Source organism: Zalophus californianus, chromosome 4, assembly GCF_009762305.2.
Source record: "Zalophus californianus isolate mZalCal1 chromosome 4, mZalCal1.pri.v2, whole genome shotgun sequence".
NCBI classification, from domain to species: Eukaryota; Metazoa; Chordata; class Mammalia; order Carnivora; family Otariidae; genus Zalophus; species Zalophus californianus.
In genome coordinates, this window is record NC_045598.1 from 186,428,054 (window position 1) to 186,444,865 (window position 16,812).

Sequence of the window (16,812 nt, forward strand, 5' to 3'; positions counted from 1 at the left end):
GGAGCTGCGGCCCCCCGAGTCTTCGGCCCTGTGGTCAGCTTAGCCAGCCCCCTGGTGCACTGCATCCTCCGCCTCCGCCTCCGGGTTTAGGGAGTGGATGCTCCACACACTGGCATCCAAGTCCTCGGCCAGCCTTAGGTTTGCCTTCCACACTCTCTAAATGGACTTCTTGTGTCCCTCACGTGTCCCCAACTTTATCAGGAGCAGTGCCTGTGATGTGACTCCTTGATGATCCCACCCTTTCTTCAGGGCTCACTTCAAAGGGCTTCTCTGTCCTAGACCCTCCCCCACCCCAGCGACAGGCACCTGCTCTGTGCTTTGCCTTCCTACCGGACTGCCGTCTCTCCACAGTAACACTGAGCTTCACTGACTTTATAACGTGCTCTAAAGCAGGGGTTCTCGACCCTGGCTGCACAGTATACTCATCTGGGGAGTTTCTTCTTTCTACAATTTTTCTTCCAGTTTTACTGAGATATAACATTATTGACATATAACATTATGTACATTGAAGGGGCTCAACATAATGATCTGATAAATGCATCTATTGTGAAATGATCACCACAATAAGGTTCATTAACATACCCATCACGTCCCATACTTAAAATGTTTTCCTTGCGATGAGCACTTTTAAGATCTATACACTTAATCACTTTTAATTACACAGCACAGTACTGTTAACTTTAGTCCCCACACTGCGTGTTCTATTCCCAGAATTTGTTCATCTTATAACTGGAAGTTCGTACCTTCTGACCACCTCCACCCATTTCCCCATCCTCTGTTCCTGTGAGTTAGGTTTTTGTTTGTTTGTTTTAGGTTTCACATGTAAGTGAGATCATATGTTACTTGTCTTTGTCTGACTCTATTAAACGTAGCAGGATGCCTTCAAGATTCATTCATATTGTTGCAAATGGCAGGATTTCCTTCTTCTTATGGCTGAGTAGTATTCCACCATACAGATAGACCACATTTTCTTTATCCATTCACCTGTAGGTGGACACCCAGGTTGTTTCCATGCCTTGACTATTGTGAATAACACCGCAGTGAACACGGGGATGCAGACGTCTCTGCAAGACAGTGATCTCATTTCCTTAGATCTATACTCAGCAGTGAAATTGCTGGATCATCAGGTGGTTGCATTTCTAAGCGTCTGAAGAGCCTCCATACTGTTTTCCAGGGTGGCTGCTCCGGTTCCCATTCCCACCACGGTGCTGGAGAACTCCCTTTCCCCCACATCCTCTCCAGCACGTGACATCTCTGGTCTTCTCACACTGTCATAGGTGTGAGCTGGTATCTCACAGTGGTTCCGATCGAGCTGGGGAGATTTTACTGAATACAAATGCCCGAGCTCTGCTCCCCCATATTCCGTCTCACCCGGTTTAGATGGGACCTGGGCAAAGGTACATCTCAGAAGTCCCAAATGTGTTTCCACTGTGCAGCAGGGGTTGAAAACACTGGTGTGAGAGACGACGATGAGACAGTCTTCTGAGTCCAGCTGCCAGCCGTGATGAGCACCGTCACCAAGCCTAACTGCCACACTGGTTTCCATCTTCATTTGCCTCTTGATATGTAAGGATGACATGCAGTACCCACCGAGACCATCCAGCAATGGGATGGAAAAGTGTTCCAGAGACTGCAATTAACAGCAGTATGCATTTGCCAAGTGCCTATTTAAGGATGTATTCTTAGTAGATGCTCGGTGAGTTTGGGGCAGATGCACACTACTGTTTCCTTCATCAGCATCATCCTGCTGTTAGCCTCCTGCCATGGCTGAGGCTGTCTGGCCACAGGCATTGCCCTCCAGGAGAAGCACATGGTTGGTAGTCAATACATTTTGTTAAATGGATGAGTAATAGACAAATGTAACCTCAGCTCCAGGGACAGAGACCTGTGAACCTGTTTATTTTTTCCAAAACATCTAGCAGAGAGCTAGACATACAAGAGAGGTCTAGTGGACACTTAGTAACAAAGACTGGCAGAGTATCTCTTCAGTTTCAGGTCTAACTGCGTTTATAAGCCCTGTGCTCTCATCTCTGATTTCTACATCGAGCGGGGGGACCTATGTTGGTCCTGTATCACAACTGCCCTTTCATCCCACAGGGCTGGTTTTTTAATTACCTGTAGCTCTGAGCACAGCTGAGAGAGTGTTTCCTCAACAGCAAGGGGCTCTAGGAAGAAACAAAAGATGCACAATAAAATGGACAACCACTGAAATCCGGTGGTTGCTAAGTATAATAAAGAAGCATACGTTCAAGTTGGCATTAAAGTCACAGAAAGAAACACAACTCCCAAGGACTCTCCTCCTTTCTATTCCAACTTCCTAAAGGGGTCATATTTAAAAAAACGGTAAGACTGATCTGGAGCCACGTGACTGCACACTAGATGAAGGTCAACATCATCTCCTGGATGCTTCTCTGAGGAACAGAAGGCCTCCACGTTCACACAGCACTTTGTGTGATTCAAAGGGGTCCCACATTCTTTTGGGATTTTGCAGGTATGTGCACGCAGGTGTGCACACACCTGCACATACACCCGTGTGTGTGACACGTGTGGGGCATGGATTCGGATCTCCATCATACAGGTGAATGTGGGGAAGCACAGAGAAGTGAAGTGAAAGAGCTGAGCCCAGCTCCACCGACTCTGAAACCCACGATCATCACAACCCATGGAGGAGCCTGTGATCTCAGCTCTTATCAGCAGGAACCTCTGGCCTCTGGCCATTTGGGATTCCATGTTCGCAGCTCTGCCTGTCTTTGAACTCTCTCACGCAGTCCTATGATGCTGCGGTCAGTGATTTGCACTTGGCTTTGGCATGAGTTCTACTTAAAATGTTGCTGCCCAGGTGAGTGGGGGCAGTCCCTCAGTGCCTCCGGATCCTCACTGACGGCCTGATGACACATGCCTGTCCCCCCCAGCACTTTCGTCAGCTGAGTCCCACCAGGCACAGTGGACTTTTGTCATGGCTCTGTCCCTGGCGTCTGGCACATAATAGATGCTCAATAAAAGTATGGTAATAAATGAATGAGCAAACACATTCAGTGCCTTTGGGTAAAAAGAAGTTAAAGCCAGAAGCCAACGAACACTGCACAATCTCCATTTTCCCTGTGAGCAATGTAAATGGGCTCTGATTCTGTGTGCGTCTTTTTGTGTGTATAACATTTGAACCTGAAAAAAAAAAAAAAAAAACCTGCAGCTTCACGACTGCATGATTCAAAGAGTAGTGCCTGACTTGTCCAGGGTGTTAGAGCTAATAAGGCCAGAAGGGAAGATGGCAGGACAATTCATCAGCAGCAATGCATCTACTCCTTCACCCTACCTGCCAGGCACTGTGCACAAGGGATCTGACGGGGGCCTCTGCTCTCAAAGACCCTGCATCTAGTGGGGAAGAGAAACATGCAAATAAGTCATTGTCGTGTGGTGTTTTCATTGCAGGAATGGACACTGTACAAAGCCCTAAATCCTGCCAAAGCCATGACTGTCTCAGTAGGTGAGGTCTGGGGGTGTGGGTGGGGAAGCTGAGGCATGCTGGCAGGATTGTGCTTAACCTTGAACCAGGTTAAGGACCTGGCTTCAGTTCTGGAAGCAAAGGGGCCCCAGTAGAGGACTGTTAGCAGAATCACACTGTGTCACCTGCTGTAAATGAGTGGGATGATTAAGGGATGCTGCCCCAAGGAGCTCTGTGTAGGAGCTCTGTGCTCTTGCTTTGATTCTGCCCTGTATTGCTGTGTGACCCTGAGCGGTCACTTGCCCCTCTCTGAGCTTCGGTTCTGACACCTGTCAGCGAAGAGGAATTCAGGCCCAATGATCTCCATGATGTCTGATGAAGTGCATGAAGCTATTTATCCCCAGAAAACCAAAGATGATGGCTGCTGAGAGGTTTCTATAATCATGCAGATTTATATATATATATATATATATACACACAAATACATAATATATATGAAAGATATATACAAGTATATATTTGTGTATATATGTATAGTATATACAGAATATACATATGTTCTTTTGGGGGTTGTTTTCCACTCTTGTCAGTTGCAATCCTGTAACTACTTTCCCTTCGCAAGCAACTTGACATTGTGTGTAATAGTGACAGACGTGTGGCAGGTGTTCAGTAAATGCCTGCTGGGTGAATGAATGCCTGAGTGCACGGGCCTCGGGGTGCTCCTGCCTTTTCTTCCTGCATATGCACGCCCGAAACTCCCTCCTGCTAGAACGAGGTAACGCGGAGAAAACGGACCTGGAATGGCACCTGTCACTGGGACACTGACAAAACCGCAAGCTTTCTCAAGTCTGGCCCCACACGGGGCAGGTGGGCCGCCGGCTTGAGGAGTCCCCTGGGCCCAGCCCCTTACCCAGCTCCATGTGCGGCAGCTCCGGGATGTCCCTCATGATGACCAGGAAGTAGGCGCGGAGCCCCCGGTAGGCGTGTAGGAGCAGGAAGCACAGCTCCCGGTGCCACCGGTGTGCGCGCAGCATGCAGTTCTCGGACGGCACGTAGAAGCTCCCCTGCGGGCAGGACAGACACAGATGCTGAGGGCCACCCCACGGGGCATCTCGGAGAATAGCTGTGCAGGGCTTCGCAATCCCGGAGAAGAGAGAGTTTGAGTCCCTCCCCCACCTCTTCGTCTGGGAAAAACACTGCAACCAGTCGAGGCTCTGTCTTACGTGTTCATGTTAAAATAATAATAATAATTAAAAAAGCAATAGTAAGAGTAGTAATAACAATAAGGAGGAGCAGGATGGCACCGACCTGGAAGGTCTGAGACCTCAGGGGACCCACTCCCAAGCCCTCGCTCCCTGGCCCTGCACGGCGCATCACAGGAGATGGGGGATGGGCAGGAAGGTCTCCTTTCGTAGGGAGAGGAGGAATTTGTACAGATCCTCGTGGGAGTTGGGTGAGCGGTACATAATGCCGAGAGGAAGGAAGACACACTGCTGCTAAGATGTGAGGTTAGATACTCAGTGCCGGCAGTGCCTTCGGGTGCTCTGCACATTGTCATTTGCTTGCAGATGTCGGGCCCAAATGGGGTTTGTGCGATGAGGAAAAGGTGGCCAAGTCCACCGTGTACCCGGAGACCCAGACACAGTGGAAGAGAAGATACAATGTCTTGGGGTAAATTTCTGGAGGGATTGGTTTTGGGGGCAGAGAAAAGAAGCCCCCAGGGAGGGCAGCAGAGGAGGGGGGTGCTGGTACTGGGCTGGAGAATTCCATGGATGTGGGACCTGCCTGTCCATCTACTGCTCACGCAGCTGTGAAGGGAGGAAGCCAATGGCTCTTCATGACCCTGCACTGCTCTCCCTGTCCTGCCGCAGGCAACTCCACATGGGGAGCTGGTAGGAATGCCCCCTCTGGGTTCTCATGAGCTGGTGATGTGGCAGCCTCCTGCCTCATTTGGTCTCCTTCCCTGCTGCCATCAATGAGAACTGAGTTGGTCCACGGGGGCAGGACAGGTCTGATAGGGGTCAATGGCCATCCGCATGTCATCTGCAGTCCCAATGGTGCCACGAGGGATGACCATGGGTGTGTTGTACTCGTGCTAATCACGGCGTCATGACGAGTGGGTCACACAAGGTGCTACACATCGGGAAAGCGGGATGCAGGTGTCACCTAGCTCTGAGATGATCATAAGTCAGGTCCCTAGGAAGAAGACTCTTAGACAGAGCTGTGCCTGCAGGAGATCCTGGGTATGGGGTTGGGAGCAACTCTGTGGGAGAGTAGGATGGGGCAGAGGGAAGAGCTACACCACACTGTCATGCAGCCCAGCAGAGACCTCGGTCCCTCCCACGGGGAGCTCTGGAGCTACAGGGCCCGGTGGCCTTGGAGGAGGGGCCAGGTCTCTGCACCCATGCATTGACCATTACTGTGTATGGGTTACCTCGGGAACAGGTGTGCTCTTGGTCAGCAGCAATCTCCAGAAAGAGGCTTGGCCGATTGCTGTTGGCTACCGACATCCTCGGCAGTGTGAGGGAATGAATGACTCAGGCCTGAGAAGGGGATCTGGGCAGTGCACCACCGCATCCACTGGAGAGGCCCTCAGTGGACCCTCGGCTCCCCGGGGGCTCCACTGAAACCTGCATTCCGAGGCCACCAGCTCCCTTTTGATTCAGGTTTATGAGAGACATTCAATGAGGTCTGGAATCAAAAGACTTTTCCATTTCATAAGCAGAAAATTCAGTCAGTTAGGCACTCGAGGTAATCCATATACTCTCATTTGTCATCCTTCCTAGTATGTTAGGAACAGAAGTTAGTACAGTTGTAGAAAGACAAGTGGAGCTTGTGCATAGCAGGGTGTGTGTGTTGGACCCCCCAGACCTATGGAGCAAGAAGGAATCCACTGTTCAAGAAGCATCTGCATACGCCCATTACCTTGATCTCATTTGCTGTTCAACAAACAGCATACAGAACAGATGCTCTCATTTTGACTTTCAAAATGAGAATAGGCATATGGTAAAAATCTCAATATTACCAAAGGAAACACAACACAAAGTGCCTCATTCCCCAGAGTCCAGTAATTTCTTGTGGATCCTTCGAGAATATGTCCATATGCGTATGTGCATAGATGTTTTATGTGCATTTAATATATGAATGGGTGTCCTGGAAACACACACACACTCGCAAGTTGAAAAATGCCCTGGACAGTTCTTTGTTCCTTGCTTTTATCACTTACCATGCCCCCAAAATTCTTTCTAATTAGATCAAATAATAAGTGGTAGGAACTCCAATTTCTATTTCATACATCAAAAGACTGTGGGTCAGAGAATCAAATGACTTGTACCATTTCACCCTGCTTTGCCCGCAGAAGAAGTGATTCTCCAGTTCAGGTGCTAAAGGGGGGCAGTACCTTCCCAGTGTGCACAGGCGCCCTGGAGACCATGCCTGGAGGAGGACAGATGTTCCACCAGGCCTGCCTGCTTTGACGGAGGCATTAATTTAAGTCCTGCAGCGCCTCCAGTAGCTGTGACTAAGCAGAAATGAAAGCAGACGGGGGTTTAACAAAGGCATCAGATCCAGGAGCTAGGAGTCCCCAGTCTGATTGCTTCAAGCAGCCCTGAGCATCCCGTTTCCTGGCCCTGCCACCAGCTCGCAACTGAACTTTCTTGTCACCAATGCCTCTGATGGAAAAAGCTTCGGGACCTATGGAAGGCAAGGGATCTTGGAAGTCTGATATTAACTTTGACTTTTAAAACTAGATGTGATGAGCAGGGCACCTGGGTGGCCCAGATGGTTAGGCATCTGCCTTCGGCTCGGGTCATGATCTCCAGGTCCTGGGATCGAGCCCCGTGTCAGGTTCCTGGCTGGCTCAGCAGGAAGTCTGCTTCTCCCTCTCCCTCTGCCTCTCCCCCTGCTTGTATGCTCTGTCTCTCTCGCTCAAATGAATAAATAAAATCTTTTAAAAAACAGATATGATGAGCAGTGGGTGTTACACATGATAAATTACTAAACGCTCCATCTGAAACTAACGATGTACTATAAGTTGGCTAATTGAATTTAAATAAAACAATAAAAAATAAAACTAGATACTAATAGCATATGGATTTTTCTCAAGAGACACATAAGATAATCTTTGGGGAATCTTCATAACCCTGATTCAATATGATTATTGAGGTAACATGAAGTCAAAATGGTAACCCAAAGAGAAATCCTGAAAAAAAAAAAATGCATGGCTTGAGATTATTATCAACAAATCTTGTTCCCCATAAAAGAGTTGACAACATAACTTTCTGAAAGTGAGCGAGCTGCTGCAGAATCCTCTTAGCCACCCCCGCCCTCCCTCCAGGGGCCTGCAGAGCCAGCGTGGGAGAGCCCACGCACCTCCACGGACCTTGCACAAAGGACGGGCCGTACGGCACAAACGCCCCACACAAAGACAGGAGCCTCGAGCACTCCCTTTCTCCCAGTCTGGCACGGAAACCCTCACTGACAAGCCTCACATATTGCCAGCAGAACAGTAGGCTGCACTTGAACTCACGATGGGAGGCTCCAGGCCAGGGCCCAGCCCACAACAGGCACACAAGGGATATAAGGAGGGGATGGTCATGACATGGCTTCTTAGGGTGGCTGTTAAAGATCAAGCAAGACTATTCCGGTAGAATGCAGACTTGTGCGACGTCCCAGGGTAATGTCAGTGGGCAGGACAAGATGCACCCATCGATGGCCTCCAGGATCATGCCTGCAGATGATGTGGCTCAAACATCAACAGCGATCCACTTAGAAACCTATACAAAATGGATGTTAACTCAACTGAAGCTCCTTGGGCGCTCTGCTGGGACATGGTTTGGTTAGAACACAGAATCTGGAGGCCAGGAGGCCTGCACCTTGCTCATGGATCAGCCACTCACTAACAGTGTGACTGGGCTAGCTCCCCATCCTCTGAAGTGTCCATTTCCGATGGGGAGTGGGGAGAGTAATAAAGCCAAAGTGCTCACGAGAGTGCCGGGGTTACATTCAGTACTTAATAGGTGTTAGGAAGGTTTGCTTTTTACTTCTTCCATTATCTAACAGACAAAGCAAGCTTGCCATCAACTTTGACCTTCCTATAAATGAAGGTCACATCAGGTCATATCTACATCTCCAGATCTAATTCCTGCCCAGGGCTCTAGATCTCTATTCCAGAGTGCTAGTTGGGCAGCTTGTCTGTTGCCAAGGAAGCATCTTCAAAGGACCTAATTGCTATCGCCCCGACCCAATCCTTCTTTCCCTCAGGTCGCCCTTAGTGGACCCATTTGGCCCCACATCCACGATAACTGTGACGTTCTCCAAGACTCCAGATTTCTTTCTCACCTCAGAATCTCTAAGAAAGTCTTGAAGATTCTGCCTCTACCATGCTCTTGCTTCTGCCCTAGTTTGAGTCTATATTGCTTACTTTCATTGTTAAAGCATCCTTCTAAAGGGTCTTACTACGCTGGTCTTACCTTCCACCTGTAGCACTAGTGTGTGCAGGTTAGTTTATAGCGTTACCCACTGTTTACAAGATAAAGTTCAAGTTCCTTAGTATGGCATTCAAAGCCTCGAGTCTGCACCACAGTTCCAGGTCCTCTGCTGCCTCTTGCGCCACAACAGATCTCCAGTTGCCTTTCTCCTTTTAAGGGCCCGTCCCCTGGCTGCCTGTAACTCGCCACCAAGACTCGGGTCAAACGTCCTCTCCTCTGTGAAGCTTCTCCATCCTCTCCCTCCTCCCAGATCCTTCACACACCTCCTTAGACCACCACGATCTCTCCAACCTCCCTGAACACCCTGAGGGTAAAAGCAGTTTGTCTTTTGTCTTTGAACCTGAAAGAGCACCTAGAAATTTGATGATTAGGGAAACAATAAATGAATGAATGAGCTGTAGCATCCTCTGGGGATTCTCGAGAACACAGGACAACACGGGCCTGGATGGAAGGTCCAAATCACCGTCACCTCCCCCTTCTTAGAACCGTGGGTTTTCACGCAATTTGGGGATTGGGATTGGGATTTGCTACACTGCCACAAAAATCATGCTATTGAACTTTATGTCCTATATATACACACTTATTTATGCTTTATATGAGATACGTACACAATCTGATATTTATCTGCTCTGTGGTAAGCATTGATAACTTTTCATTTAATACAAACACGCCAGTGAAAGTTAAGACACATTTTTGAATAGAAATATCAGTACATCTTCTGTGTTACAATTGTGGGAGAACGCATAAATGGAATTGGGTTTTAATATTCTGGATGTTTATTTGAAATAGGAATGCGAGTTCTATCAGACCTCGCCATCTAGAATTCTATTAATAGTAGACACTGTTCAGTAGATGCCTGCTGTGTACCTGGCATTATGTTTTGGTCCCTGGATCCTTCCTCTCGGTAATTCAGGGGGTTTTTCATTATTATCTTACCTTTAATTGAGGAAACTACAACAGCTTTAATAAGCAGCTGATGTTTATTATTTGACCCTATTCCACGCCAGGCATTGCCTCAGGGCTCTACATGTATTAATCATTTATTTTTTTTTGCCACCCCTATAAAATAAGTACAATTATGTCCCCCCATTTTGTAGCCTGGGAGACTGAACCCCAGAGTGGTAAATAACCCATCTGTAGGTCTAAGGGCAAGCAGGTAGTGGATCAACAACTCAGACACAGTCTGGGCGGGAAGGCTGACAGCGCCGAGCTCACTCTGGGAACTGAGCTGGAGGAGGTTTATACAGTATTAGCCTTTGTTTCCATGTCCAGGACGCAGAAGAGCGAAGCCTCTAACCCCGGTTAGGGCCCAGGTTAACAAAGGAACCCCACTCTATACATTGCAAAGGGAATCAAAGCCCCCTTGGGCTAGCCTCCGCTTTGCAACCAACTAGCTGGGATCTGGGAAAGCAGTTTTGTCTTTCTGTTCTTCCATCTGGTTGGCCCCAGCCTGCTGTCATCCTGGGAGCAGCACGATTTCGTGCCCCCACACCCGGGCTGTTGTGACCAGCTGTGGGCTGAACACCAAGTACCTCTTCCCCAAAACAGCTGAACTGTAGAAATCACAGATGCTTTCACATCTAAGCTGCCATGACTGTCCTCTATCCTGGCAGCCCACAGGGTTCCTGGAGCAGGAGAAAGGGGAGCCGGTTGGGCGTGGGGGGGCCGGCGACGGGGTGGACAGGCCCTGGTGTAGGTTGTTACATTCTCATCCAGACGCGTCTCCACTCTACGTCGTGTGCCTGTGGCCTGCCCTCCACCTGCATGTCACTCCAGCACCGAAGGATCCAGCAGGTGGCTGCCGAGTGACCACAGAGAGCTCTCCAGCCACAAAAGGAGTGAGTGTGGCTTAAGGTTTCTCCCCCTCCCTAAGTTTGCTGTCCCCACAGCTCCCCTCCTGGGAATCAGGGACAGACTAGGACTTGTCAACTCCCAGCTACCTTCATATGGGGGCAACGCATCCATGCGGCTGCTGAGGCAACAGTCAGAATGAGGAAGTGCCCAGTCGTGTGGCTGAGAGCTGCGAGAGCTCTCTAAAGGGCTATCACGGGGAGCGGTCGCACCAGGTCCCAGCGAGGGCGTCCAGAGGCACATGTGCGTGTGAGAAGACGGCTTCTCCACTCTTGCTATGTTTTCAACGTGCAGGGATGCCCATTAGCATGACACCCCTGACTCCTCCCTGCCCATTTGCTGGGCATGTGGTGAGTCGGGGGTCAAAAACTGGGATCTTCCTTGTCTTTCTCCTTGATAGCAAGTCCTCCCAGGGAGGCACTTGTCTCCACCCCCCTCGGCTCTGGGGGAGGCCTGGCAGAGGAGGTGCTCAGCTGGGGAGGCCTACACGTCTGTCCAGGACTGCTGTACCTGACCAGGTAAGTAGTTCATTCTGGAATTCAAGATCCGAGAGCCCCCTTGATCAAAGATGTAAGCTACATGATGTCCTCTCTTGGTTTGATCTCCAGTTCGTCTTATTGTCTTACTTTCTGATTGGATCAGCACTGGGGTAGAGAGGAGACAGTCTTACTTTTCAGTCCCCCTCACACCCGGCGGCAGATCTGATCTCCTCTGAGGATGGAGTCCCTGGCGATCACACTGTCCCGCTGTGGACACCATACTGCCTGGTGCTCAGGACCAGAGGGAGCCCACAAGGAGAGCCACTGGGTGTTGGGCAGAAGGCTTCAGAAGACCAGGGGCCATTGTTTTCATTCCTGATTCCTAAATATTAATTCTCTCTTGTGTATAAGCCTGTTTTAAACAACATTTTTTAAAAAGATACCATTTTGATTCAGCTTGCTTTTCCTTGTATTTTGTGGGGACAAAGCAACAGAGTCCCATACCCATTTGATGAACCTGGAATTACAGGAATGACCTGGGTGCCAGGGGACACATCTGACCTTTGTTACTCCCCAGCTCTAACACCTTGGACAGGGACTTAGGTGCCCTCACAGGTCAAGAGTGAGGGTGAAGGGGGTAGTTCTCTACCTTCAGCAGAGCACAACAGATATGCAGCCTTAGTCTTATGGTTATTACAGGTAAGAATTCCATAAGAAACCTTCTGCTGATGTACCTCATGGCATTTCCTTTGGTAAACTGGTCAATTCCTATTTTACCAAGAGATTTTTGACCTGTTTAGAACTTTAAAAGGCAGTAATTCATTAGTAATTAAATACGTTGATATATTGACCCTAAATAATTCATCACCATCTTGTAAGTTACCTTAACACCTGTGATGTGTTTCAGGTGAATGCATATATATTGCTGCTATTGATCTTTTTGACTTAAGAGAACTACATTTTCACATGATGCTAAGGCACATGAGTCCAGGAGAGAAGAGCAGGACATGGTGGGAGATGGACAGGTGGGATCTGGTCATGGAGGGTCAGGCATACCATGTTCATCAAAACTCAATTCTCAGGAATCCAGAGACACATAAGAAAGGTACAAAATGTGTGCCATTGTGCTTGTCAAGTTGGGGAGGGGAAGGCATCCTAGAAGCTGGCTTCTTACTAGCTACTGCATCTGGTCCTCCAAACCTTCAGGGAAGTCGAAATCATATTGTAAACTTACAAAAATGGAATGAGCCCAGAGAGATTAAGTAAATGGCCCTTGATCCCATGATTACTAAGAGACAAGTCCAGGGTTCCAATACAGTATAGCCATGCTTTCTCATCGCACAGGGCACTATTGCAAATTCACCAGAATCAAAGTCTTCCTAACTGAGGGCAAGACAGTGGGAACAGGGATAATGGCTATCAGAAATGCTGGATTAATTATGCAGTATGTGAAGGGTCAAGCGGTTATTACACCCATCCCCAAGAGGCCAGTTCCAAGACCATAAACTCCAACGTATCTGCAGGATGAGCAAGCTGTCAATCTCAGTGGGACACTGCGACCATTGTAACTGTTTCTACTTTGGAAGATGGAGCGGTTCACTATGATCTCTTCAAGGTGTAAAATTCTATGCTTTTGTGATTTTAATTATGAAAGGTATTAAATTCCTTCAGCTAACACCAGGGCAGACATAGACTCAGCATCTGTAATTATTCTGCTACTGGGAGCTATGAGGTCTCTCATGTGGATTTGGTCCTTGTCTCTCCTCCTGGTACACCTGGTAGGCTCTTTCCATATGGCTCACTCTGTAGGGAATCTAGAATGTAGACCAGACAGATCAGCACTGAACATGGATTCTATGTTCTGAGAGCAAACATACAAACACTGATGTGTCTCCTCATAAGCCTCCTTTCTGAGATGCATAGAGCACCCAGACTCATGTCCAGGAGTGAGATGGGGGAAGCAACAGTGACTGTCTTTCTCAAAGTCAGATGTCTGGTACAGGGCATGGCTATCGCTGAATGAGGTGAGCCTGATCCCCAAGCCCACACTCCTAATCACTGCCAATTCCTGCCTCCCTATAGAAAATGCTCAGTGAATGTGGGTCCTCTCTTGGCCCCTGCTGAAACAGACAATTCTGTTCTGAGAGATTATTAAGGCAAATGGGAGGCCACCACATCAATATTACCATATTAGAATGTTTACTTCTAACAGGTAATTGCTATTATAGGAAACCAGCTCAAAGCAAGTACGGCTTTCATTGGGATGATCATGGCAATAGCAGAAACCAAAACAAGAGTATTTGCATAAGATATTATAGTTAATCTAGAGCTTTTAAATCAACCATGTAAGGTATAGGTCATTATTAGCCTCATTCTATGGATGAGGAGGCAGGGGGTGGATCTGTCAGACACAGTGTCGGGAATTGAGTTTCCTATGAAAAAGAAATTGTCAAAATTAATAGACCAGGAATAGCAGGGAGGACATTAGGAGAAGGAAGGGAAAAATTAAGGGGGGGGAAATCAGAGGGAGAGATGAACCACGAGAGACTATGGACTCTGAGAAACAAACTGAGGGTTTTAGAGGGGAGGGGGGAGGGGGGATGGGTTAGCCTGGTGATGGGTATTAAGGAGGGCACGTACTGCATGGAGCACTGGGTGTTATACGAAAACAATGAATCATGGATCACCCACATCAAAAACTAATGGTGTATTGTATGGTGACTAACATAACATAATAAAATTAAATTAAAAAAAAAATTAATAGACCAAAAATAAGCTGAACACATTTTAAGTAAAATTTGGATCACATCTCTGGCCATGTTGCAATCAAATACTGCTGTGCAGTTTTCTTACTTGCATTTGCCTCAGGTTCAAGATGAAGCTATTAAACGTATGGCCACCAACATGACTGCATGGACATTGCACTGTGACATTTCTTAATCGAGGCTAGGGCATTTGACTTGTCGTCCATGCTGGTCTGCATCTATTGACGGCTTCTTATGTGGTAGTACTCTGGCAAATGTGGTGAGCACCTTCTATGGGGTACAGAGCCCACCACGTATTTGTGATGCTTTCCCGCCTCTCCTGTAATAAAGGCAATTATTTCCAAGCGCTGTGGTGAGGAGCAACTAAGACAGGTCATGGATGCAAGATGTTCAGAAGAGCACCTGCCAAAGAATGGGCAGCCGGCAAAGAACAGATCATCGCACTCTGGGGACACACAAGAGGTGCGGGAGAGACAAGAGTCCTGAAGGGTAGGGAGGAAGAGGCAGTGTGAGGATGCCGGCCATAATACCAGCGGCCATCCTGTGCACAGGCCGCCTCACTTTTCTCTGAGCTGAGGAGACAGAGGCGTAGAAAGAGGATATAAGAGGAGGCCAGAACCCACTTCCCTGCAGTCTTCCCAACACAGGTCACCCTCTGGCCTTTCTCTTTTCAGTATTGTACACAGAGCCTCCAAATGATGTGAAGGGGCCTCTTTACCGCTGTGTTTATTAACAAGGACTCTGCAGACAGTAGATTCTTTAACTGAGGTGACTGCAGTCGATACATGACTCCAGTGCAGAAAATGCTGAACACTCCACATCGGAGAGCGCTGGATCCATCTATCGAAACATTTCCAGCATTGGCACTTCCAGTTTCTGGTATTTTACTTCCATTTGTTCTTCATTAAAAGCAATTCCCCAAACTGTGCACAATGTTCAGCAATTTTGTTAGCAGTTGGCAAATTGGATTCTTAATATTTAATCTAATTGAGAACAACATTACACAACTCACACTGAACAAGCAATTTAGTTGTCAGATCATCATAAAACCCCAAACACCTTTCTGATGAATGTAGTTTTACAGTCTAGCTGGAGGAAGGCTCAGATTTAAAGAAAAAAAATATATTCTCCAACTCTATCAACTGTATTCACATCTCTTAAAAACCACCAGTCACTACATGTGATGTTTTAAAAATGAGAGATGGTGCGTTGTGTGAAATAAGCACCTGGTCCATCAGTGGGGTCAAACTGAACTCAAACACTAGCTTTGCAAACCATAACCTCGTCAGAGCTGCACCCACGTACACACCAAGTCTCTCGATTAAAAACAATTTTGGGATGTGATACCATCTATAAGATTGTTGACAGGATCGGTTTTATAACAAATCAAATGCCTGGTAGAGATTAAGTGCATTATTTGGTTACTTCATAAATAGTAGATACAATGATTAAAATAATATTCTTATCATGATGGTTAATTCTATTATTTTTTTAAAGACTTTATTTATTTGACAGTGAGAGACACAGCGAGAGAGGGAACACAAGCAGGGGGAGTGGGAGAGGGAGAAGCAGGCTTCCCGCTGAGCAGGGAGCCCGATGCGGGACTCGATCCCAGGACCCTGGGATCATGACCTGAGCCGAAGGCAGATGCTTAATGACTGAGCCACCCAGGCGCCCGGTTAATTCTATTATTTTTATTAATCCCATTATAGTGTTACAGAGCGTCATCTCGGTTTTCCTCATCAGCAGATCACACTTGGGAGCTATAGGAGGTGGGCAGATGGAGCAACGGAGGAGGGAGGTTACGTTCCGTGTGTTGTTTTCATTTTCATGTAATTCGCTTTTGTTTTAAGTGATGTCTTCAAATCTTTAAGACTTGGCTTTCGGATCTGGCAGAAACATCTTTTGGGGATAGGATTTTAGCTTGTTGAGGATACAATATTGAGGGAGTTTATCTCACTGGCAAGCTGCTGCTTGTGGATTTAAGCAAGAGAAGGGCAGGTGCAAGAAGCGAAAAGAAACGGGAGAACAGTAGCAGACTGTCCAGAACCGTAAGGGCCATGGGCTCACCGAGGAGCAGAGAGAAGGCAGCAAGCCCCACCGGGCTGGGGCCCACTTAGAACAGGAGGGGCTGATGGACGTGAGCGCCCCATCCACCCTGGATGCTGCGGCCGGAAGTCAGCCCCCAACCCGACCCAGAGACTCTGCTTGTGGCCCCCACTCCCTTACAGAAGCCCCTGCTCCAGAGACCAAAGCCGGCCACACTCCCTGTGGCTTCACCTGGCCTGGCCTTCACTGCCCAACACCAGCCTGCTCTGACCCTGAACCTGGCCTCCCATCCCAGGCTGCCTGCCTCCAGACTCGGCGCCTTCACCTCCCCACACCCGTGTCCCAGGTGGCCAGCCAGAGCCCCATGCCATCTCTCCCAGTCAACGAGACGCCCTCCCTTTTGGGAGCTACTCTGTCATTTCTTCGACTCAGATGCTGCTGCTAGGAATACTTCTACTCTGAGGCAGAGAAACCTCTTTCAAGAAGAGTTCAGGATGTTTTTGAGCCTGAGTATGGTAAATGTCACTACAACCAGCAATATTCTGGAATTAAGTAGAATGCAGGAAATGTTAACATGGTGCCCAAGCCACTCATGTCCACATTTACTCAAGAGTCATTTAGTGGCTGTTGTTTCTGGGCCAGGCTAGGGAATAAAAGGATTATTGGCATATGATTTCTGGGTGCAAGGCCCGTGTGGTCCAGTGTGTGTGGCAGAGATGGGACAGTTTGGGTACCGC

The 16,812-nt window shown here is 48.0% G+C and overlaps 1 protein-coding gene across 3 annotated transcripts in view; it reads right to left on the reverse strand.

The window, feature by feature from the left end:
• FAM135B (family with sequence similarity 135 member B) overlaps positions 1-16,812 on the reverse strand; it is a 272,184-nt gene that overhangs the window by 36,073 nt on the left and 219,299 nt on the right. For all 3 annotated transcript variants that reach the window (XR_003521467.2, XM_027602323.2, XM_027602407.2), the window contains 2 exons: positions 4,353-4,506; positions 2,116-2,165 (listed from right to left, as the gene is read on the reverse strand). Coding sequence is in view for 2 of the 3 variants with exons in the window: in XM_027602323.2 (XP_027458124.1) it covers positions 2,116-2,165; positions 4,353-4,506 (204 nt within the window). In the remaining variant the exon portion in view is untranslated. The remainder of the gene's footprint in view (positions 1-2,115; positions 2,166-4,352; positions 4,507-16,812) is intronic.